The 24600-nt window shown below is 38.8% G+C and overlaps 1 protein-coding gene across 7 annotated transcripts in view; it reads right to left on the bottom strand.

The window, feature by feature from the left end:
• Window positions 1-24600, bottom strand: part of MYO16 (myosin XVI) — a 773187-nt gene that overhangs the window by 154688 nt on the left and 593899 nt on the right. For all 7 annotated transcript variants that reach the window (XM_054249238.2, XM_017970444.5, XM_078347436.1 and 4 more), the window contains exons 24-27: window positions 17424-17499; window positions 13108-13283; window positions 10515-10595; window positions 10061-10266 (exon numbers count right to left, since the gene is read on the bottom strand). In XM_054249238.2, coding sequence (XP_054105213.2) covers window positions 10061-10266; window positions 10515-10595; window positions 13108-13283; window positions 17424-17499 — 539 coding nt within the window. The remainder of the gene's footprint in view (window positions 1-10060; window positions 10267-10514; window positions 10596-13107; window positions 13284-17423; window positions 17500-24600) is intronic.

Below are 24600 nucleotides of genomic sequence, written 5' to 3'. Positions count from 1 at the left end.
GTTCGGGCTATTTCTGAGAGGGATTTCATCCAGTAACAATCTAAAAACACAGCTCATGGTCCCTCACCGTGCCAAGCATAATAGCCAACCCTCTGGTGCTTTTATTGACAAGTCCTTCTGTCTTTTCCAAATAAGTTTTCCTCATTTAACTGTAAACTTTCCAGTTAGTTACCCTACTCTTCCCTGCCAACCATAAATAATCCCTTAAATGAACGACAGATGTGACCCATGCAAGATTGCCACCCTGGGTCTGGAGTTAGACTCTGAAGGTTGTTCCTTGTAAGCTGGGATGAAGATGGAGAGGAGTGACACCTTGAGAGAGAGCCACAGGACCACATTCTGGCACAGCCCTTGATGTTCACTGGAAAAAAAGTATGAATGACAATGCTACAAGCATGCAGGGGGATAAAGTCAGCATCCAGAATGGTGGCTGAGACCCTATAAAACATCTCCTGTAGGAAATTTTCAAAGCTGTTTTGTTTTGTTTCAGTGTGGCCTCCTATAACCCTTTCTCTCGAATTTACAAGTTTGAAAAAAAAAACTTGGTTTTATATTATTCGACACATCAAACTTACATGCACATATTGGGGAGAGATGAAAATAATAATTTATGTGTATTGGCATGGCTTTTTTTTTTTTGAGACGGAGTTTCGCTCTTGTTACCCAGGCTGGAGTGCAATGGCACGATCTCGGCTCACCACAACCTCCACCTCCTGGGTTCAGGCAATTCTCCTGCATCTGCCTCCTGAGTAGCCGGGATTACAGGCCTGCGCCACCATGTCCAGCTAATTTTTTGTATTTTTTAGTAGAGACAGGGTTTCACCATGTTGACCAGGATGGTCTCGATCTCTTGATCTCATGATCCACCCGCCTCGGCCTCCCAAAGTGCTGGGATTACAGGCATGAGCCACCGCGCCCAGCCCCGGCATGGCTTTTTATGGTTTCCTATCACTTGTATATTCTGCCTTTTAAAGGATAGTAGGTTGTTTCAAATTGGTGCTATCCAAGGATGCTTCCCATGGAACATATCTGGGTTGGTTTGTAAGTGCTCCCTGTACATACAGGGAGAGTGATGCTATGCCAAGTCCAGGCCTAGCTTTTAAGAAGGCTGAAAGCTTCTTTCCTTGTCTATGGAAACCTGACCCAGTGGGTAAGAAGTCTGGGCTATTCTGCTAGAGAGAGAGCCACCTGGAGGAAGAGAGGCACAAGGCATAGGGGTAAAGGAACCACCCTGTGCATCCACCAGCCCAGCCAGGCCTTAGCTAACACCCACCTCTTCAGTCATATAGCTGCAACTGGAGAAGGCACCTCAAGCAAGCATTGCCCCATTAATCCCAGTGAGCTCACAGCATTGGAAGAAAAAATAAGTGGCTGTTTTATGCCACTGAGTTTTGGGATGGTCTAATATACAATAGCAGACAGCTCATCCAGAGGTTGATGCATTTCCAACCCTTTGTTACATGTTTTGCAGCACCTCCCTATGAGGAGGGCACCTCTCCACTCTGTTGATGTTGGTCCTGGCTAAGTGACTGTTTTTAACCAATGGGATAGATGGCAGTGACATAGGCCATGCCTCAGTAGCCTCTCCCTATGACTCAGGAAGTGCATATCCTAGATCTGGGCTAGTTTTTAAACCTGAATCCCATTAAAAACCAAAACAAGAATCACAGCAACAACAAAGATTAGAGCTGGTTTGAGCTTAGGTATGCTACTTCTAAACCACACTCAAATGGAATGCAAGAAAGAAAGAAAGACTTGCTGTTGCAAGCTACTGATTTAGGATTTTTTTTGGTTCTGCAGAACATACTGGTGGAAGTTGGCTTTGACATAGCCATCAGTAAAAGATCTCATAAACTGAAGAATGAGACTGACATTAGAGAACATTATTGAGATCTACTGAGGAGATCAGATTTTTTCCTTCAGTTGCATAAAGTGTGGATCCAGAGGTAGGAAGGGTGACCAGCATCTTGCTGGAGGCCAGGCATGCCTCTTACGGTTTAAGGCAGAGATAAGCAAACTTTTCCTGTAAAGAGCCAGAGAGTAAATATTCTAGGCTTTGCATGCTAAGAGGCAAAACTGAGGATATTATATAGGTACTTATATAACCATTTAAATGTAACCATTTAAAAATGTAAAAGAATATTCTTAGCTCTCAGGCCACATGAAAGCAGATGGCAGGCCAGATTTGGCTCTTGGGCTGTCATTTTCTAACCTCTGGTCTAGTGGTTGAGATGAGCACATATATGGATATTTCCAGCATGATCTAATAGGCATGTGATAATGGTATTATACATTTCCAACCTTAGAGACACCAACCTCTCTGGGATTTTACAGAATGACTTCCAAAGGAGAAGCTACCTGAGGGAACTCCGAAGAGCAATACAGGAAACAAGGTGGAAAAGATAATGGGATTTACATGATTGATGCCTCAAAGTCTTAGAAACCACGTGGTATGTTCAGGCCAGCCATATTTCCTCCCATCAGCACAACAAGTATCAAGTAACATAAACTTAGTTCCAAAACTTCTGAACGCAACATGTAGAGCTTTTTTGCCTATTGACATCAAACAAACACACAAACGTGGCTGTTTTAGTTTGGGTGGGCTGCTATAACCACATGCTATAGGTTGAACAGCTTGAACAACAGAAATCTATTTCTCACAGTTCTGGAGGCTGAGAAGGCTGAAGTCAAGGTGTCAGCCACGTTCTTACACCCTCACTCAACCTTAAATACCGTCTTAGAGGTCCCACATCCAAATTAAGTCACATATGCATTTAGAGGGGGACACAGTGAGCCCACAGCTGCAGGCCAACCGATTATGTACCATAATTTGCACATAATAATTCTCCTGCTGCCTGTTTTCTTGTTCCTCATGTCTCCAAACTTGTGAAGTCTCTTGTCTCTGGAGACAGGGCCCTTGAGTCCTTATCATCCCACTCTGAAGCCGTATTACACAAGGAATATACAGAAAACAAACAGTGACAAGCATATTTTTCTACATTTAATCAAAATAGTATCCTCTCAACTAAAGCAATGCTCCAGTTTCAATGAGACTCAGAATGATGGACAGTTATTAAAGCCAAGATACCGTGATGCAAATTTACAACCTCATATCCATCCACAAATTCCAAGAAATGCTATTATTCACATTTATTGTCATGTCAGATTTCAGAAACAACAAATCCCACTCAGATCAGGGGTTGCTTACTTCCCAATTGCAAAACTGGACATTTTAATTTTGTTCAAGATTTTTGAGGTAATCATTTTGACAGTTAAGACAAGGTGATGTAAATAGAAAATAAATATTTTGCATAGCAATAATACATTCTGTTACCTGAAATTCTGGTAAGCAAACAACCAACCAAAAATTTCTACTAAATTACACCTCCAGGCTTTGTTTTATATAATGATGTTTCCACTTCCTGGGGGAATTTCAAGGACTTGATAAGCTTTTTGAATACTCGAGAAATACTAAAGTTTGATATTTCTTGATGTAACGGTATGTTGATTGTATCTTATTTAAATTCTTCAGTTTCTATAGAAATGATAATCTATGAATCAATATTTTGTAATATTATTTCAGACTGACATCCTAAATGTAAGAGAGATATGGACAAATTTCCTCTAAAGTGAATTCATAATTCCATTTCCACTGATATGCCATTACGGATAAAGATAAGAAAAAGAAATCACACGTCATTTTAAATAAGGGAATGCTGAAAGAAATGCAGAGAATACCTAAAAGTATCATTTCCCCTCCTCAGTATTCTTTTTTACACACTATACTTTTTAAAAGTATGCCTATGGTCTCTGTTACGCAGAAATATTACTTTAAAATGACAACCACTTAATTTCCAATGCCAAGTTCCTTTTGAAAACATTTGTTAAACACCTAAAATGCACAAGCATTGTGGTTGAATATGATATGATTCTTGTTTAGAAGAAGTTATAGTCTATTGCATACATATAAAAATTATACTTAATTTTTAACACATATTAATTGCATTTACTAATTTAGTGAAAAAGTAATCCTAATACAGTTTACATAAAACTGACTTGGAAATATACAAAAGCAAAGGTAAAAATAATTTTCTAATTTTATATATATGATATCACACACACGCACACACACACACACACACACACACACACACTTTTCACTCTCTTCTGGGGAAATAGAGCAATTTGGATAACTGATTGTTAGAATAATGGTTAGAAATAGTCACGTAGCATTATTTCTGAGGCCCTTGTTCTGTTACATCTGACCTCTGACAAGGCTGTCAAAAACAAGCAATGGGGAAAGGATTCCCTATTTAATAATGGTGTTGGGAGAGCTGGCTAGCCATATGCAGAAAGCTGAAACTGGATCCCTTCCTTACACCTGATACAAAAATTAACTCCAGATGGAGTAAAGATTTAAACATAAGACCTAATAACATAAAAACTCTAGAAGAAAACCTAGGCAATAACATTTAGGACATAGGCATGGGCAAACACTTCATGACTAAAACACAAAAAGCAATGGCAACAAAAGCCAAAATAGACAAATGAGATCTAATTAAACTAAAGAGCTTCTGCAAAGCAAAAGAAACTATCATTAGAGTGAACCAGCAACCAACAGAACGGGAAAAAAATTTTGCAATCTATCCTTCTGACAAAGGACTAATATCCAGAATCTACAAGGAACTTAAACAAATTTAGAAGAAAAAAACAACCTCATCAAAAAGTGGATGAAGGATATGAACAGAAACTTTTTGAAACAAGGTATTTTTGCAGCCAACAAACACACCAGGGCCTGTCAGGGGCAGGGGGCTAGGGGAGGGACAGCATTAGGAGAAATACCTGATGTAGATGACAGGGTGGTGGATGCAGCAAACCACCATGGCACGTGTATACCTATGTTACAAATCTGCATGTTCTGCACATGCACCCCAAAATTTAAAGTATGATAAAAAGAAGAAGAAAATAAATAGTCATGTAGCTACCAAAGATTACGTTAGACAACTACTGAGGGACCCTTTAATGTAGAGAATCTTTGATATCACGGATCTAAGGAACTCTAACAAAATGAAGAAACAGAAAAAAATTTTCACACCCCGCACAGGTGCACCTCATTGTTGTGCTTTGCTTTACTATGCTTTGCAGCATTTGCATTTTTCACAAACTGAAGGTTGGTCGCAACCTGACATCGAGCAAGTTTAATAAGCACAGTTTTCCCAACATGTTCACACTTCACTTCTCTGTTTTGCATGTGGGTATTCCTTGTAATATTTAAATCCTTTTCATTAATATTAATCTGTTATGGTGACTTGTGATCAGTGATCATTTCTGTTACTATTATAATTGTTTTGGGGTGCCATGAACCACACTGACATAAGAAAACAAACTTAATCAGCAAGTGTCCTGTGTGTTCTCACTGTTCCACCTCCCAGCTGTTCCCGCACCGCTCTCTCCCTGTTCCTGGACCTCCTTATTCACTGACACACAGCATTAAAATTAAGCTAATTAGTTAACCTGCAATGGTCACGAAGCATTTACATAAAAGGTAGAGTTGCATATCTCTCACTTTCAATCAAAAGCTAGATATGATTAAGCTTAGTAGAGAAAGCAAGTCAAAAGCCAAGACAGGCCAAAGCTAGATCTCCTGCACCAAACAGTTAGCCAAGTCGTGAATGCAAAAGAAATGTTATTGAAGGAAACAAAAAGCGCTCCTCTCGTGGGCACATGAATGATAAGAAGGCAAACAGCCTTATTGCTGATATGAAGAAAGTTTGAGTGGTCTGGGTGGAAGATAAGACCAGCCGCAATATTCCCTTAAGCCACAGCCTAATCCAGAGAAAGGCCCTAACTCTTCAATTTTATGAAGGCTTAGATTTTATGAAAACTAACCTTATGAAGGTTAATTTTTAAACATAAATGTGAGATTTCTTCAATTTTATGAAGGCTGAGAGAGGTGCGGAAATTGCAGGCAAAATGCTGGAAGCTAACAGAGGTTCATTCATGAGGTTTGAGGAAAGAAGCTGTCTTCACAACATGAAGGGGTGAAGAGAAACAGCAAATGCTGATGTAAAGCTGCAGGACGTTACCCAGATCAGCTAGATAAAATAACTGAAAAGGCGGCCACAGCAAACAACAGATCTTCAATGCAGATGAAATAGCCTTCGCTGGACAAAGATGCCATCTAGGAATTTCATAGCTAGAAAAAGGACAATGCCTGGCTTCAAAGTTTCACAGTTTCAAATTCCAGTTGACTCTCTTGTTAGGGGTTAATACAGCTGGCATTTTTAAGTTGAAGCCAATTATCATTTGTAATTCAAAAAACCCTAAGGCCTTCAAGAATTATGCTATCTGCTCTCCCTGTGCTCTGTAAATGAAACAACAAAGCCTGGATCGCAGTATACCCATTTTATTTTTTTAATTTTACTTTAAGTTCTGAGATACATGTGCAGAATGTGCAGGTTTGTCACCTAGATACACGTGTGCCATGGTGGTCTGCTGCACCTATCATCCCATCAGCTAGGTTTTATGCCCAGCAAATATTAGGTATTTGTCTTAATGCTGTCCCTCCTCTTACCCCCCACTCCCTGACAGGCCCCAGTGTGTGATATTCTGCTCTCTGTGTCCAAGGGATCTCATTGTTCAACTCCCACTTATGAGTGAGAACATGTGGTGCTTGGTTTTCTGTTCCTCTGTTAGTTTGCTGAGAATTATGGTTTCCAGCTTCATTCATGTCACTGTAAAGGAGCTGAACTCATTCTTTTTTTATGGCTGCATAGCATTCCATGGTGTATATGTGCCACAATTTTTTTATCCAGTCTATCATTGATGGGCGTTTGGGTTGGTTCTAAGTCTTTGCTATTGTAAATAGTGCTGCAAAAAAAAAAAAATACAGGTGCATGTGTCTTTAGAGTAGAATGGTTTACAATCCTTTGGGTATATACCCAGTAATGGGATTGCTGAGTCAAATGGTATTTCTGGTTCTAGATCCTGGAGGAATTGTCATACTGTCTTCCACAATGACTGAACTAATTTACTCTCCCACCAACAGTGCAAATGCATTCCTATTTCTCCAAATACTCACCAGTACCTGTTGTTTCCTGACTTTTTAATGATGACCATTTTAACTGGTTTGAGATGGTGGCTCATTGTGGTTTTGACTCAAGATGCACTAAAGACTTGAACGTAAAACCTAAAACCATAAAAACTCTAGAAGAAAACCTAGGCAATACCATTCAGGACATAGTCATAAGTGAGGACTTCATGACTAAAACACCAAAAGCAATTGCAACAAAAGCCAAAATTGACAAATGGGATCTAATTAAACTAAAGAGTTTCTGCACAGCAAAAGAAACTACCATCACAGTGAACAGGCAACCTACAGAATGCGACAACATTTTTGCAATCTATCCACTTGATAAAGGTCTAATATCCACAATCTACAAAGAACTGTAATGTCTCAAGGCCCACCACCCTCTGAGGCCACTGCTACTAGCAGATCACCTCCTGAGACCTCAGGCCCGGGACGGACACTCTTCATTCTATTTCACATTGAATCATCTTCAGAGCTACAAACCCAGTCCCCACTCACTGTTGATTCTGATTCAGAAAGTCTGGGGTAAATTTGGGGAAAGGCTTAAACTTACACAAGAACAGATTTTAAACTGGAACCAAAGACCACCTGTACTTTAGAAGGCAGGAGGGCTGACCTTTAGTACACAAACTGTAAAATGTAAGAAATATCAGCTCTCGACAGGCTCAGCATCTCTGAAGACTATGAAGGGGTTTCCACCGAAGGACCAGACAGAGACGGGTCAAGAGCTGTCCTTACCAAAAACCCACAACAGTCAGTGATAGCTACCCTGACTCCAGTCCAAAGCAAGTGTTTTATCCAGCTTTTACTTATTGCTATATAAGCTCAACTTTGTAGTTATTCCTTATAAATTAAGAGACAATATGTTTATTATCTCATCTACAAGCACCTTTTAAATTTTAAACACAAAATCTTGTCCATCTGAAATACATATTCTACAATGTAAATAAATCCATCCCCATGTGGTTCTTTCTGCTTATCTTCTATCGAAGATATTCTATCACCCCTTTAAAACGGAACTCAAGCTGAACTCATATGTTGTTTATTTTGTGTCTTTATAAAATTTAACAAAATGCACAGTAAGTAAATGCGGCTTCTTTATTCTGGGAAACAAATGTTATCAAAATTAAGCTCAGCATTTTAGTCATCATTTAAATATTATTCCCTTTGCTCTGAATTAAATATGTCAAATGTAGTGATTTAAGTTGTAGGCTTGTTTTGCTTTTGTCTCATAGCTTCCTCAAAATAGTGGCTCACATTGAACTAGTCAACAAAAGTCTTAAAATCTCTTTTTTTGGATGAATGGTTTATCAAATAGACTTTTTCATACTCTAGTTATGCAGTTAATTTTTAAACATAAATGCGAGATTTCACACTTGCAATACTTATATTAGTTTATATCAGTATTATTTTCAGATCTCATTTTATTTTATACAGAATTACCAAATGTCTTCTGATTTCCTTTTTGCCCACCCTGTTTTATTTTTTGAATGCTTAAAAACAGATAGTCTCGTTATTTTCACCAGGATCACAATATCTTTCAAGTATCTTTGAAAGCCATCTCTGATCCCACATTACCTCCTTAGTATGTTCTGTACCGTCTTGTAATATTCCAACCATTGGCAACATACCAACACTTTGTAATATCCCAAGCACTGAATGGCTGTGATTTGCATATGCGTTACCTGTCTAAACTGGGATGTTCGTCAAGCTAGAGTGTACAGCACAGCAGTGTACCTCAACCAAAGATGCGGCCTGGAATAATGCATAGTAGCATATCTCTGTAAATTAAGCTAATTTCCAACAACTAATCTATTTAAAATGGATTCATTAGTGAGGATTATAATTTCCTTCACATCAGAGTAAAGTTTCTGATCAAATAAAATACATACAAACAAATATATAGCCTGCAGGGAAGATGTTACTCTTGGGTGAGTTTAGATCCTTCTTGCACATGGCTGGGATAAAGCTACCATGGGAGAAGGGCTAATATAGACACAAAGATGAGGCCACAGGACTAGAGTTTATCCAAGTAATTAGTGCCCTGTCTGGTGCACAGTGTGTTTTTCCCCTGAATGTATTGAAAACAGAGGTCAACAATCTTCTGTTTTAAAGGGCAGATAACAAATATTTTATACCATGGCACATTGTCTGTCTCCACTGCAGTGCAAAAGTGGTTACAGACAAAATGGAAAGAAATGATCGTGGCCATGTTCCAATAAAACTTTATTTACAAAAACAGGTGGTAGACTGGATTTGGCCCATGAGTATCATTTGCCAACCACTGATCTAAATAACATTTTGTTCATGTATAAATGGGGAAATAATCACTTATATACATTCTCCTTTTAAATAATAAATAGTAAATATCATATGCAATCATTTTATAAAACTTTAAGGCTGGGCACGGTGGCTCACGCCTGTAACCCCAGCACTTTGGGAGGCCGAGGCGTGTGGATCACGAGGTCAAGAGATCGAGACCATCTTGGTCAACATGGTGAAACCCCGTCTCTACTAAAAATACAAAAAATTAGCCGGGCATGGTGGTGCGTGCCTGTAGTCCCAGCTACTCAGGAGGCTGAGGTAGGAGAATTGCCTGAACCCAGGAGGCAGAGGTTGCGGTGAGCCAAGATCGCGCCATTGCACTGCAGCCTGGGTAACAAGAGCAAAACTCCGTCTCAAAAAAACAAAAAACAAAAACTTTAATCCGAGGAAAGCCACACTTTGAAAGGAACATGAGAATGGTTTCCAAGGTTCTGTCTTCAGTACAGTTTAATTATCTTTTATGTAAGCTTTTTCAGTGTATTTCATTGTTTCCCAGAGCATTTTGCCTATTGGAGATAGAGAAACATAAACAACGAAAGCAATGGCAAAAAATGAAACAGAAAACCCTTGCTACAATAGTGTCAATGTCAGTATCCTGCACTCAACAGCAGCTAGAACGACGATTTTAAGAGCAGAAGAACTTACCTTGACAGGAAATCCGAGAAGGAAAGGCGAACAGGGTATCCATATCGGAAGATCTTCACCATCTCCAGGACCCCAATATACTGTAGCTGAGCAGACACGTAAAAATTATCAAAAGTATCTGGCAGCTTTGCGTTATTGGGCCTGATGCAATGAATGAAGTGTGGAGTGCACTTCTGAAGTTTTCCAGTAACATCCGTTAGTGATTTCTAAGGAGAGAAGTAAAACCCAACTGATTCTCCAAAGGAGACACTAGCCAAAATTAAAAAGCAGCTTTTAAATACAAAGTCTTCACGTCTTTAAATCTTATTGTGCATTCACTCTGTGTGCATGTGTGTGTTTACTTTTTTTCTGAAGATACCTAAATTGTCAAAAATGAAAAATAAAAGTCTACGTGAACCCTCTTTAGTTGCTATAAACATACATTACGTTTTTGAAATCTGAAAACTCTACTAACCCTGAGTTGTGATGCTATGGTGACTGGGTCTCCTCGTTCCAATCTTTGAAGAAATGTAGAAGTTCCTTTCTTTTTTAATAACTGTAATAAAAAGAAAGAAAAGGAGAGAGGGAAGGAGGGAGGGAGGGATGGAGGGAGGGAGGGAACGGGAGGGAAGGAGAAATAAAGAAAGAGAAAAAAGAAAGAAGGAAGAAAAGAGAAAGGAAGAAGAAAGAATGAAGAAAAGAAAAAGTGAACAAATTTATTTTATTAAATTTTAGTTCATAAGAACAAAAAATAAAGTCTCACATCCATGTACATTCATTAACAGGCAAATGTGAATTTAAAACATATTTATAAAAATCACTACCAGGTGACTTTTGTAATGGTGTACAAGTTGAGGAAATGGGCAACTACTGGTAAGATAACACCTGTTACTGCCAACTTTTCAAGTGCAGGGCTGCTGTGTAAATGGATCTATCACCATCCTGCACCCATCTTAGTGTGAAAATAAACATAGATCCCGATTTGCCTACTGGTACAATAAACTCACTACCACATCCTGGTTATGCTACTGACTTTTCATATTTACCAGGACATGTAGTTTACTCTGAGGCAAAAGGATGCTATTTTATGTTACCAAGATGTGACGTTTCAGTTACCATTGGTTTGTTCCCTTAAATTTAACTACCCTCAGGAATTGAATGAATGAATAGGTCTGATGCTTCCTTACCACGTTTTTCTTCCCTTTTCTCCACTTGTTCTTTTTTTTTTAACTACTAAAAGATGTTACTAAATTGTCTATCTGTGGAAAATGGTCATAGACTGTATTTTTTCCAAACAACTAAATATGTCCAGCCCTGAAGATAAAAAAAATATGTAACAAAGATTAAATGATAATGGATATATAAAATCAATGACAATAAGGCCAAAAGGAAATAAAGGGCAGAAGGTAATTAATTAAATTCTATCCAGGGTTAAAAGGAACCTCAGCCACTAACCGACTATTTCACAAAATTACATATTAGACTAATGCACTTATTGATCTAAAATTGTTTTTCTTAAAAAAGTTACAGATACAAGAAGGAAATCCAAGAAAACATTCTTGTGGATTTAGAGCATTTGCTATTATGACAATAGCTCATTTCCTTCTGTGAAGATGAACTGTCAAGCGGAAGTGATTCACTGCAACTGACAAGGGAATGTAAAAAGAAGTGATTGGGCCACGATCAACCCATTTTCTACAAAAACCATGCGACGTGTCACACTCAGTCAAAGAGTAGGGCAAACCCTATTTTCCTGGCCACAGGGATGGTTGTGCATGGATGAGGCAGCTTGAAGGGAAGAAATGAGGGAAGTGAGAAATAGAACATTTAAGGAATACTCATAATAATTAGCTCTCTGTCCCTTGAAGCTGAACGCTCCAGTTCCCTCTCTGGGTTGGAGGAACTACTGTGAATTGTCTCCCTTCTGCAGTCCTTTAGGGAAAAGCCTAATGGCATCTAGGCCTCGTAATGTTTAATGATTGAGGTTAGACGTGTGTGCTGGTTTCTTGCTCTTGGTTTTTAGGATGATTGAGAAAAGAAGGTCCGAAAGGTTAAGAGAGATCCCCAGGGATAGTGATCTTTTTTGTAAAGATAACCTTATGTCTTTTCAATGTAAAAAAATGCCATTTTCTATGTGGCAGAGACTAATTCCCACGATCATTTAGTTCTAAACAACATCAGAGGATCTTCCATTCTAGAATCCAGTGGCTGAAGACACACACACACATTCACATACTCACTCACACTCATATCAACACACATTTTGGTGACTCTTCTGAAACAGAGTTGAGTTTAATTATGCTTTTGTTTTAATCGGTAAGCTAAAATGCATTCCAGAACTGCAACAATTGCATTTCTAAAATTGATTGTCGCGAACACCTTCCCAATTATATTCGTCACCTTTTATAGTTTTGGTAGACATAAGCAAAACACTCTGGAACACCATCTGGCACTGGATGCTTAAGAAACCTAAAACACCCCATACATGTTTCCTAACAGTTTGAAACAACTCGCCACTGAGATTTTAGTTCTCTTTTTCCACATAGAATCTTGAGATTGTACATACATATATACATTAAAAAAATTGTCTAATACAATAAAATTAAAAATCTACAAATATGCAGTAAAAGCATCCTAGCACATGAACAATACCCTACGTCTATAAGAGAAACAACAATTTATTATTTAGAGACCTAAATTACCTGAAGTGGTTAATATCAACAGAATAAGATAGCTAAGTTTATTTCCTCTAAGGCTGCAGTATCTGAAGTTACCTTCTACTCTTCAACAAAGGCAGTCGGAGATGAAACATGACCAGGATGTTGCACAGACAGCCAATAAAATGACTCAGACTGTACTTACTACTGAATGGTCCCTGTCCTGCATCTTCCTCTCTCCTTCCTTCATTCTGATGGTTATACATCAGATAGGCAGTCTTTTCCTGAATACTTTCTATTAGAATATCAATTTATTTCCCTTGGTATTTCAAATTGTGCTTTAAAAAAATATGAAGCAAATGTACTTATCAAAATTAAGACTAACCCAACAATAATCACAAAAAGTCCTACCTTACTAAGTTCTAGATAATTCTTGTTTTCTCCAGTAATTGAAGAAGCTGTCATTTTCTTACTGAGCAGGGCAGACTTATGTCCTCGGAATTTCAAGGCAGGATAGGAGGACACGAGGGATCCGGTTTGTGACAACTTCGACTGGAACAAATGTTTGATCACGACATTTTCACTAGCTAGGAAATAAATCAATGAATATCATAAGTGGCACTAAAATTATTACTTAAGCATTAAACTTAGTCCTCATACAAGAACTTTAGCCACTGATACATTCTGGGTACAAGATTTCACTGGTGCAGCAGGCTGAGGCATCTACCTTCTCCTGTATCCTTTTATTTCCTCCACTATTTAATATCATTGACAAATTCTGACCATCACTACCTTAACCAGGAGTCCTGATCCCACTTGTCCCTTGCTCTCTAAATGAGCAGCACTTCTATCCTACTTTTTGGAACCAATCTTACCTGCTCAGACCTAAGGGCCTTTTGTTCACTCGCCAATCATGAAGACTTAACAGTCTCTATCAGAAATGCCCCATTCCAGGAAAATAACTACCTAGGAAAACGTCTCCCCAGGGCCTACCTCACCTCTCTCAGAGTCGCCTGTGAGTACCTGTGAGATGACCTGCCTTACCTGGCTGCACCAGTCACTAAGTTAAAGATGGGAAAAGAAGTCCTTTATTTAAAAACAAAAACACAGTTAAGCTGAAAAGGAAAAAGTGAAATGATGTATTTTCATGTTTAAGTTGTAAAAATCAAGTAATTCTGAGTCCATATTCCTTTCTTGACACCTCAGAGAGAAACTGGAGCTCAGATGAGCACATTTTGGGTTTCAAATTTTAAAATCACAGGAAAAACAATGTGTGTGGTGGTTAAGGATGTGAAGGAATGCTTCCCGGGTTACTTATATCTGTATGTAGGCAGATTTTATGCCTAAGCGTCCTTTCCTATAAAATAATGATGACTGTATCTACTTTGAGAATCACTGCAAAATTAAAATGTGAAATAATGAACATAGATCACTAGGATCACAGGCAGCCAATCAGACAGTTGGCAACCTTTCGTGGCAAAGCAGTTTGGTTTCTATCTTTTCCATGCTCCAATTATTTTGCCTGCCTGGGTGCAAAATACAGGTCACATAATACATAGCTATAATGCTTTCCACTTAAAAAAATCCTACATTAGGTAATAAACGAGCAGGGAAGCAGGAAGAACTGTCAGGAAAGGGAGATATAATTATGCAACGCAAAAGGGGCCCTGCGATGTTGGGATAAAAGCAGAGAGAGCAAGAGAAATTCCTGATGCTAAATACAGAGTTAGAGACCTATATACGTATATGTTATGTACACCTGCATCTTAAATGTTCCCGTTCCGAAAGGGCCTAAGAGCAATCATACATCAGGAGCAGTGAGCTCAGCCAGCCCCCAGAGCTTGGAGTTTCGGAATACCATTCTTTTCTAAGATAAATCAAGGCTTCCTGAACAAATGTCTGATTCTAGATTTGAGGCAAGATGAATGATTCTGGAACATTTTTGGAAGGCCAGAATGTAAGGAGGTGTTAAAAAAAAAAAGTCATGAGGATCTGTCAAAAAGAAATAGGAGCTAGCCTGAAGGGGTTCTTACCGGTCAAGCCTGAAACAATTTTAGCATCAAACTAGTGACAGTAATGAATCATTATTCATTGAATACATAAGAATCCATGAGTGTACATTAATAAATTAATAAAGGCATGACAATTATCATAGTAGAATGCCGCTGCTTATGGAAAGACAGGGTAAAACAATAAAAATTTTGTAATCATGAGAAATAATTGATGTAGGCAAGAACCATAAATGTATGTAAAACTAATTGGTAAAAGTTTGATGAGGAACAGAATATTTACACAATCTCAGAGTATCTGCTCACAAATTACTCATTAATAACAAAGAGAAAACAGCAGCTTTATGTTAGAAAAAGCCGAAGAACACCACCTCATCACAGTGCTCATGGTTAACCTGTGTGAAACTGTTATTGTATCTGAGTGTGTTGTGCTGAGAAGGATACCCCACTACCTCTTGGGATTCCTGCCAAAAATTTCATAACCTGCTTCTAATATAAAGAAATAGCAAATAAACTCAAACAGAGTGATTTCTACAAATTCAGTAGCATTTTTTTTAAAAAGTAAATATCATGAAAAAGAGAAAAGCTGAAGAATTTTCTCAGATTTAAAATACTAAAGCAAAATGATAATTAAATGGAATCAATGATCTTCAATTAGGGGGAAATGACCATAAAAAATAACTATTAGTGGGACAATTGGTGAAACTTTATATGAACTCTGGATTAGATATGAGTAGTATATCACTTTTAAATATTCCGATAATTTGCTGAAATGATGTAAGATAATATCCCTTCTCTTACGGGGGGCACCAAAGTATTTAGACAAGAAGAGGTAAGCAACTTACTTTCAAATGACAGAAAGTACACACACACACACACACACACGTACATACACATGGGACAAAGGAAGGAAAGAGGAGAAGAGCAAAAGATGGAAGGAGATAGAAAGAAAGATAGTGAGAGAGTAAAAGAAAGGTGATGGAAAAAATGAATCTGGGAAGAGGCTATCTGGGAGAACTTTGTGATAATTTTTTCACTTTCAGTTTAAAACCACTTCAAAATAAAAAGTCAAATGATAAATATATAGTACTATAGCCAATTTAAATAAATAAATAAACAATTACTATTTATATGTATAGCAGGTCTATGTATAAATGAACCTACAGGTAAATAATTCAACCTTTTATTCTTATAACTGAGAAAACACCTCTAATAAAGCTGAAAAGATTACAGAGAAGGTAGGTGGTGTAAAAGATATTTTAAAAAGAAAAATAAAAAGATTTTAAAAACTCACAACATGAGACATAAATATGGTCCAAAATATGTAACTGACCCCGTTTTGTATTTTCTCTGCATCATGTGGTCAGGCTGCATGAGGATGTAGTAAGACCCACGTCCTCCTCCCGACACAGGGAGCTGGCATCATGCATGGGGACCCTAACGGGAGAGCCCTTACCACAGCTGAGCACACTGCAGGAGACAGCAAGTTCCTGCAGGACTCGAAAGAGAATTCTGCTATCCATTTGCTCTTGGAACCTAGCAAGGCAACTCCAGTGAAGAGGCATATTTCTCTCATTGGGATTGCAAGGAGTCACTGACCATAAACCATTTTCTTCACGGCAGTCTATATACATTATATAGACGGCATTATATATAAAAGTGCAAATAATAACAAACTAAAGACAGGATTTTCCAGTGCTAATAAATAAGACTAATTCTTTTTGTCTTCATAATATTATTCCACATTTTATTCGTTAGTTTTAGCTAAGAGAACTCACAATAAACATATGTTCTGAGGGGCAAGCAGAATAATTGTCAGGGAAAAACAACGCATTACAGCTGTCCTGCTGTAACGTGAGGCAAATACGTTTCTCAAACCAGAAGTGATACGGATTTCTTATTTTCAATGATGGAGCATTCAACCAATTCATGAAAAGCTATCCTCTGCTTCTTTTAAACATGAATCACTATTTCACTTATAGCACTTAAAGAACAAAAGATGATACATTTTAATTAACTAAAAAGGTTATTAGAAACATGTGAATCACTGCAGAACTGCTGTTAAGTAAATAATTACTAGAGGAGATAGAATTTTGTATATATTATATATGTGTGTGTATGAATATATATTTAATTATCATATATATACATTCTGCATGCAGTGTCATACAGTATAGAATTATGGTAGACATTGCATACAAAGTGTTAATGATCGCTAAGTAGAAGGGTCCTATAAATTCAAACTTACATGTATATACGTGTATGTACTCCTTGACTCCTCCTTCTCAGTGAGCATTAATATTTGATAACTGAAAACACATAAGGATAAAATACCACCCTTACATGTGCTCCAGAGCCATCTTAAGTAATGAAATTCACCCTATTGTGGCCTGAATAACGTTGGAAGCCATACTCATCCTCATTAGTCTTCACAGAAAAGCTTTTCCATAGTCAACCCACTAAAGTAGTAAAGGCGTTTTACATTTTTATCTGCTAAAAGCTTAGTTAACTTATGGTTTCCACTGGAATCCAAATTACACTGTAGCCAACACATAGTGCAGCAAGACCCATTTCTTATTATTCTGGGCATTAGAATGCAAAAGGTATTTCAATTATGTGTCAGCTGGCAACATATTTTATAGGAAAATATTCAGAGATGAAGAAATAATGAATACATGGCATTTTAACCAGTGTAGGGCAGGAAAAAAATCAACTTACTTTTCATTACAAATAGAAGATTCTGTGAAAGGGAGTCTTTATTTTTTTCAATTGCCCCAACAACATCATACATCACCTAGAATAAAAGAAAGCAGCATAATTACTAATGATTAAACATGACCATGAAAATAAATTCCTTTAAAGGATACCTTGACCCAGCTGAAGTTTTAAATTATTCAAAGGAGAAGTATCTTCAGGTCTTAAAGAGTTCATGTTACATGCAAGTTCAAAGCTATAATCTGTCTGTTCTCATTCTGTACATTAAACAAGGGAACCCTCTTCTGTTCTACTTTGTGAAGGTCTCCTTTGATCTCCAAGTTTAAGAGCAAATAGTGAAGGCTCACATTCATGTAGTCTCCTTTTTTCTTAAGGACTCTAACTTGCTCAGAAAGCTCACTAAGCCAAGTAAACATGCTTGCGAAACTTTGGGAATGAAGTGTGATTTCAATTTGAGAAATTTAATAGTCTAATTTTAAAAGTTCTGCTTGAATATTTAAAGAATTGGTACTCTGAAGTCTTTACAACAAAGAACGCATAGGACACAATTAATTCCAGATTCCTAAAGGAGAATATTCTTCACCACAGATGACTTAGGAATCAATCTGAAGAATGTTACGACATAATGTTATTAGCATACTAGTAGGGGCTGAGAGATTTGATATTCAAAGACTGAAATAGTTTGTTGTCTTTCACTTGATCTTAGTCAAAGGCCAAGAAGTGATAGTTTGTTGTCTTTCTTTGTGTCAGCTAAGTATGAAATCTCAGCAGTCACGGGAAGCTCATCAGCCACACATTCTTTTAAAGTCTTACCAGTTTCAACAGCTGTTTTGAAGATACACCTTGAGGGATAGCACCATGGCCAGTGTATCAGTCTATCCTCTGCCCTGAGTGAACCCGGAGTAGATAAGGGAGACACAAAACCAGTGAAGACTCATTACTTCTGAGTAAGAGTGAGCAACAGCCAAGAAGGGGAGTGAGCATCAGGCATGAGGGAGGGTGAGCACCAGCCATGAGGGAGGGTGAGCGCCAGCCATGAGGAAGAGTGAGTGCCAGCCATGAGGGAGGGTGAGCGTCAGCCATGAGGAAGAGTGAGCACCAGCCATGAGGGAGGGTGAGCGTCAGCCATGAGGGAGGGTGAACATCAGCAATGAGGGAGAATTTGTGTCTCACATGAGGGAGGGTGAGCATCACCCATGAGGGAGGGTGAGCATCAGCCATGAGGGAGGGTGAGCATTGGCCATGAGGGAGGGTGAACATCAGCAATGAGGGAGAATTTGTGTCTCACATGAGGGAGGGTGAGCATCACCCATGAGGAAGGGTGAGCGTCAGCCATGAGGGAGGGTGAGCGTCAGCCATGAGGGAGGGTGAGCGTCAGCCATGAGGGAGGGTGAGCGTCAGCCATGAGGGAGGGTGAGCGTCAGCCACGAGGGAGGGTGAGCGTCGGCCATTAGGAAGAGTGAGCATCAGTCATAAGGGAGGGTGAGCATCAGCCATGAGGGAGGGTGAGCATCACCCATGAGGGAGGGTGAGCATCGGCCATTAGGAAGAGTGAGCATCAGCCATGAGGGAGGGTGAGCATTGGCCATGAGGGAGGGTGAACATCAGCAATGAGGGAGAATTTGTGTCTCACATGAGGGAGGGTGAGCATCACCCATGAGGAATGGTGAGCATCAGTCATAAGGGAGGGTGAGCATCAGCCATGAGGGAGGGTGAGCATCACCCATGAGGGAGGGTGAGCATCAGTCATAAGGGAGGGTGAGCATCAGCCATTAGGGAGGGTGAGCATCAGCCATGAGGAAGAGTGAGCATCAGTCATAAGGGAGGGTGAGTCTTGGCCACGAGGGAGGGTGAGCATCGGCCATGAAGGAGGGTGAGCACCAGCCATGAGGGAGGGTGAGCACCAGCCATGAGGGAGGGTGAGCACCAGCCATGAGGAAGGGTGAGTGCCAGCCATGAGGGAGAATTTGTATCTCACATGAGGGAGAGTGAGCATCACCCATGAGGGAGTATAAAAATTACACCTGTGGACATGTGAGTGTCACTTATGAGGTAGTATAGATGGCTAATCGAGTTCTTTGGGAATTTTGTCCAGAGAGGACTGGATTCTTTGCAGTGAAAGGGTATTAGACAGAGACAGCAGAAGAAACTGTGAGGAAAGGGCTGTGTGGCTGGTGGAAGGTCCTGGAAAAGGCGGGTGATCCCTGATGGAACTTCCTTTCTATAGGTTTTTATAAATCCAGTGCCTGATTATGCCCATCTTTCCCATAAAAGCTGAGTTTTTATTCTTTGCTGCTACAAGGGCGTAAATAAAATAGAAGTAATAAGGCATCCCACACATTCCCAGGTGTTCCAATAAATTTGAGTCAGAAGACCAGTTGAGCTGGGGTACAATGCCAAATTCTTAAACTACATTCAGGTATAAGTAAACTATTACCTAATTATCCAGTTTGCACTTGTGTCACCACATGGTTTAATGTTACTGAAATGTGAGCTACATACGATGTTATACACCATACATTGTGAAATGCGAACAATTTACACAACGGTTGTCAATCATACCCTCCAGGGGACATTCGGACGTTTCTGGAGACATTTTTCTTTGTCACAACTGGTTGGGCAGAGAGATGTTGCTACACATCCTAGTGTGCACAGGCAAGCTCCCATCCTGTGGAATTATCTGGCCATAAATGTTTATAGTGCTGAGGTCAAGAAGCCTCCATCAGAAGGTTTGGCTTCCCTGTGCCTTTCTGAGATAGGAGCAGCAGTGCCCAGCAAAACCATGGAGGAAGTCAACACATCTTCAGAAGCCACCTGGAGCTATGGGGAATTAGGCAAGTCATTCAATGTCTCAGTGCTGCAGTTTCTTACTTGGTAAAACAGGAGTACCACACTGTTAATATTGTGATGTAATATACATGAAAGTTCTTTGTAAACCAAGAGAGTTATTTGAAATATGAGGGGTTACAAATAGTGTGGGTAATCTCTCCAGAGTCCTACCGTGTTGTGCTGTTACCCAACCATGCTCACATGACTTTGGTAGTTATTCCAATTCACTTCTAGAAAATTAATGGAAGTTGAGGTAATTTCTTCTGGCATACTTTATAAAAGATACAACCATCAAATTCTGTATCAAGGATTTGTTTTTCACTTTATTCCTAGCTTCCTCAAATGTCACTTCAGTTACATCAAAAAGGACTATGCATTTATTTACTAAAGATCTCGTCCAAATGCCCCCAATCATATCCTTCTCCATGACTTTGAGTATATTTGTTGCAAATATTTGGAAATACCCTACTTAAAAGATATTCAAATCTTGAGTCTTGTTCTCTTCCACTTTCTAAACATGCTTTTCGTTCCCATTGGCATCTCCCCTCCTTTAATTCATCCACAGTTTCTAAAGCAATTGCCTATTCTGACTTCTTTCAGGTCTCAAGAAAATCTGAACCTTAGGGCTTAGCCGTTTAAATAGCAAAAGCCACTGATAAGCTGCCACCATTTTTTTAAAATCACAGTCAGTCATTCATAATTCTAGCTACTGGCATGGTCAGTCATTGGATCTGACTGTAATTTGATGTCATTTGCATCTGCCACGAATTCATGCTGACATCTCGGATAGACCCTGTCTAGCTGCTAAGAAGTTCCCCGATTCACCTCTTGATTACGCCAAATTACGATCTTCACAGTAACCGCTAGAAATCGTTGTGCCTGTTTTTAAGCTTCCAGCCCCAGCCCCAGATTGGCTCTTTCTCAGAAGACAGCCATATTTCTTACTTAAAAATTCAATGCTGTCTGACTTGAAACCTCTGAATCATTCATTCTTCCTTCTCTCCTTCCTCATGTTCACTGCTGCACGTTATGTAGATTAGAACCCACGGAGCCATCTGGGATCCCCTCCCCCAGGACGGCTCCCTGTCAACTGTCAATGGCTGCAGCTTTCCCCTCAGTCCCCCTTCAATCCCTGCCTTTTTATATTTACTACCTTCACACTAGTAAAAACTATCACTTATTATTTTGACAGGGAAATAATAAAAAGCTAAGCACTGGCCTTTTACATTCTTACTTTAGTGCAACACTGCCATTTGGTACATATCTTGAACTCAGAAAGTCATTTTTTTCCTGTTCAGAATGGACCCCGTCATAGAGTCCTCCTCTATATAGCTACAATCTACAATTCTAGCTTATTCTCTGCATGAGAATCTGATGATTTCTCATAACACACACACACACACACACACACACACACACACAACTGGACCATCATATTTTCTTTAAATATATTTCTTGTCCATCTTTGTTCATGCTATGGGCTAGTTTTTGATGCTGCTTCCAAAATTCTGTAAAACTGCTACCAAGTGCCTTGAGGGCAATGACTATGCATTTCTCAGTTCTGTCTCTGCAGCAGCCAGCACGATGCCTTGTCTATTGGATGCAATCAATGATTATTTGGTGAAGTGGATAACAAGTTTTGGTTATATTGTAACCAAATATAGCATGACATTGGGCTGTCATTTTTATTTAAGATTCTGCTAACTAGTCTTTCAACATCACAAGATCGTGTTCTTTGGAAAGCTCTCATACATGGCACCTGGTTGTATGCAGATATCTAGAGAAGAAGCTGAAGGTCTCTCATTCAAAGGAAAGTAAAAATCTTCCCATTTGGAGACTTCGAATCACTGCTAGCTGGGAAATGTATCTAACGTCCGCCTACATTGACAAACATTTGCTGAGGTAGTTCGATTTTTGTAGGAAGCATTGTGTTTAGTAACTCTTTTTTTATTGCTAAAAGGACATTTGTATGAAGTTAATAAATTAGGAAGCAGGTGAGCTTATTTATTTTTGTGATATTAGACAAGCTCTTTAAATTCTTTGAATCTTTCTTAATGCATTCAATAATATTACCTAAGGGCCCTCCAGTTTTAAAAGCCTTTGACCCTACCCATAAGATACAGTCAGCCAGTACTGACATGACTTGAGTTGACTGATGAACCCAGATATTAGAGACTATCCAAATAGCTGACAAATGTTATCATAATAATGCAAATCATTGACAATATATTACATAAAATTGGCATTAGTGGATTGTTAACACATGGTTCCAAACAGTGTTTTTGTTTTCTTTTGTTTTCCTGGTGCTAAGTCTGGAATCCAGTATTCCCTCCAGGACATCTTGCAAATTTTTGTGAAGAGAAATGACACTGGAGACCACCTGAACTGCAAGGATTCATAGCAGCACGCTGTGTTACTGACTACTGGGGCAACCAACGTTTCTAGACATTCCTAGGGGACAGAGTCAAGTAATTTAAATGCAACAGAAATACGCACACACACGCATGCACACATACTTTTCTTTTTCATTTAAAGATAAAATACTGCCCGATTCCAAAGGTCTTTTCACCATGATACTTTCCTCGGTCAGTGAAGTTTCATATTGGCCATGTCAAAGGCAATCTGAGGGCCCAGCCTGGTGGCTCACACCTGTAATCCCAGCACTTTGGGAGGCCAAGGTGGGCAGATCACTTCAGGTCAGGAGTTCAAGACTAGCCGGGCAACATGGCAAAACCCCGTCTCTACTAAAAATACAAAAATTAGCCAGGTGTGGTGGTATATGCCATAATCGTAGCTACTCAGGAGGCTGAGGCAGGAGAACTGCTTAAACCCGGGAGGCGGAATTGCAGTGAGCTGAGATCGCACCACCACCACACTCCAGCCTGAGAGACAGAGCCAGACTCTGTGTCTCAGTTAAAAAAAAAAAAAGGCAATTTGAAAATCTAAATAATCTAAATCAATGATGTCCATTCATGCCCTTTATTATGTCTATATGTATCCCATTTCTATTACCTTTAAATATTTTTAAAGTTTTAATTTTGAAGTAAGTTTAGATTTGCATACAGTTGTGAGAAATAAAACATACAAATCTTGTGTACTCTTTACCTAATTTCTTTCAATAGTAACCTCCTGCAAAATGATCACAACCAGGATATTGATGCCAATCAGTAAAAATGTAGAATATTTACATCACCACACGGATCCTGCATGTTGCCAATTTACAGACAATCTCACTTCCCAAAAATCAGTTGAGTCCATTTGTGTGGTTCTATTTCTGTGTTCTTACTCTGTTCCACTGATCTATGTGCAATGTGCATTCAGGACTTTTAATGGCGTAGGTTAATTCCTCCCACTTCGTTTTTCTTTATAAACACAGTTTTAGCTATTCTAGCTTTTTTACCTTTCAATGTAAGTTTTAGAATGGTATCATCTATATCTTTATGTCTACAAAAATTTTACTGTGATTTTGATAGGAGTGCATTAGACTATACATCAGTCTGGGGAGAACTAATACTATGGTGATTACTATTCAATTGACACTATATTGTCTCAAATCTACAAACATGAAATGTCTTTCTTTTTCTTTTTCTTTAGATCTTCTATTTCTTTCACCAGCATGTTGTGGTTTTTGACACACAAGTTCCCTACATATTTTGTTGGATTTACACCTAAGTATTGCATTTTTATGAGCAATTGAAAATGTAATTGTGTTGTTCATTTCAGTGCCCATTGCTAGTATATAGAAATACAATTGATTTTTTGAATGTTTATCTTGTGTCTTGTGACCTTGCTAAACTGTCTTATTCGTTCCTTGAGTTTTTTCTTTCCTTTCTTTCTTTCTCATGGTAGATTTCTTGGGATTTTATGCAAAGGCACTATGCCTCTTTATATAAATAGGCACAGGTTTATTTCCTCCTTTCCATTCTGTTTGCCTTCATTTCCTTTCTTGCCTTATTACACTTGCTAGAACTTCCAGCAGCCCATGTTGAATAAGAGTGGTGAAGAAGACATCCTTGTCTTGTTTCTGCTCATAGGAACAAAACATCCAGGTTTCACCCTTAAATAAAATATTGGCTGTGGGATTTTTGTAGAAACCCATTATCAATTTCAGATGGTCTTTTCCATTCCAATTTGTATGGGAGTTGTTATTTTTTTTTAATCATGACTGGATGTTAAATTTTATCAAATACTTTTCTTCATCCTCTGATACGATGATGTATTTTTTCTTCTTCGGCCTGTTGATGTGGTGGATTACCTTGACAGATTTTCAGCAACTGAATCAGCTTTGTACCCCCAGCAAAAAAAACAAAATAAAAAACAAAAACCATTTTGTTATGTTAGATAATTCTTT

The sequence above is a fragment of the Callithrix jacchus genome, chromosome 1 (assembly GCF_049354715.1).
Source record: "Callithrix jacchus isolate 240 chromosome 1, calJac240_pri, whole genome shotgun sequence".
Taxonomy (NCBI): domain Eukaryota; kingdom Metazoa; phylum Chordata; class Mammalia; order Primates; family Cebidae; genus Callithrix; species Callithrix jacchus.
The sequence above is the reverse complement of the archived record's forward strand: the minus strand, read 5'-3'. Positions and strand labels throughout refer to the sequence as shown.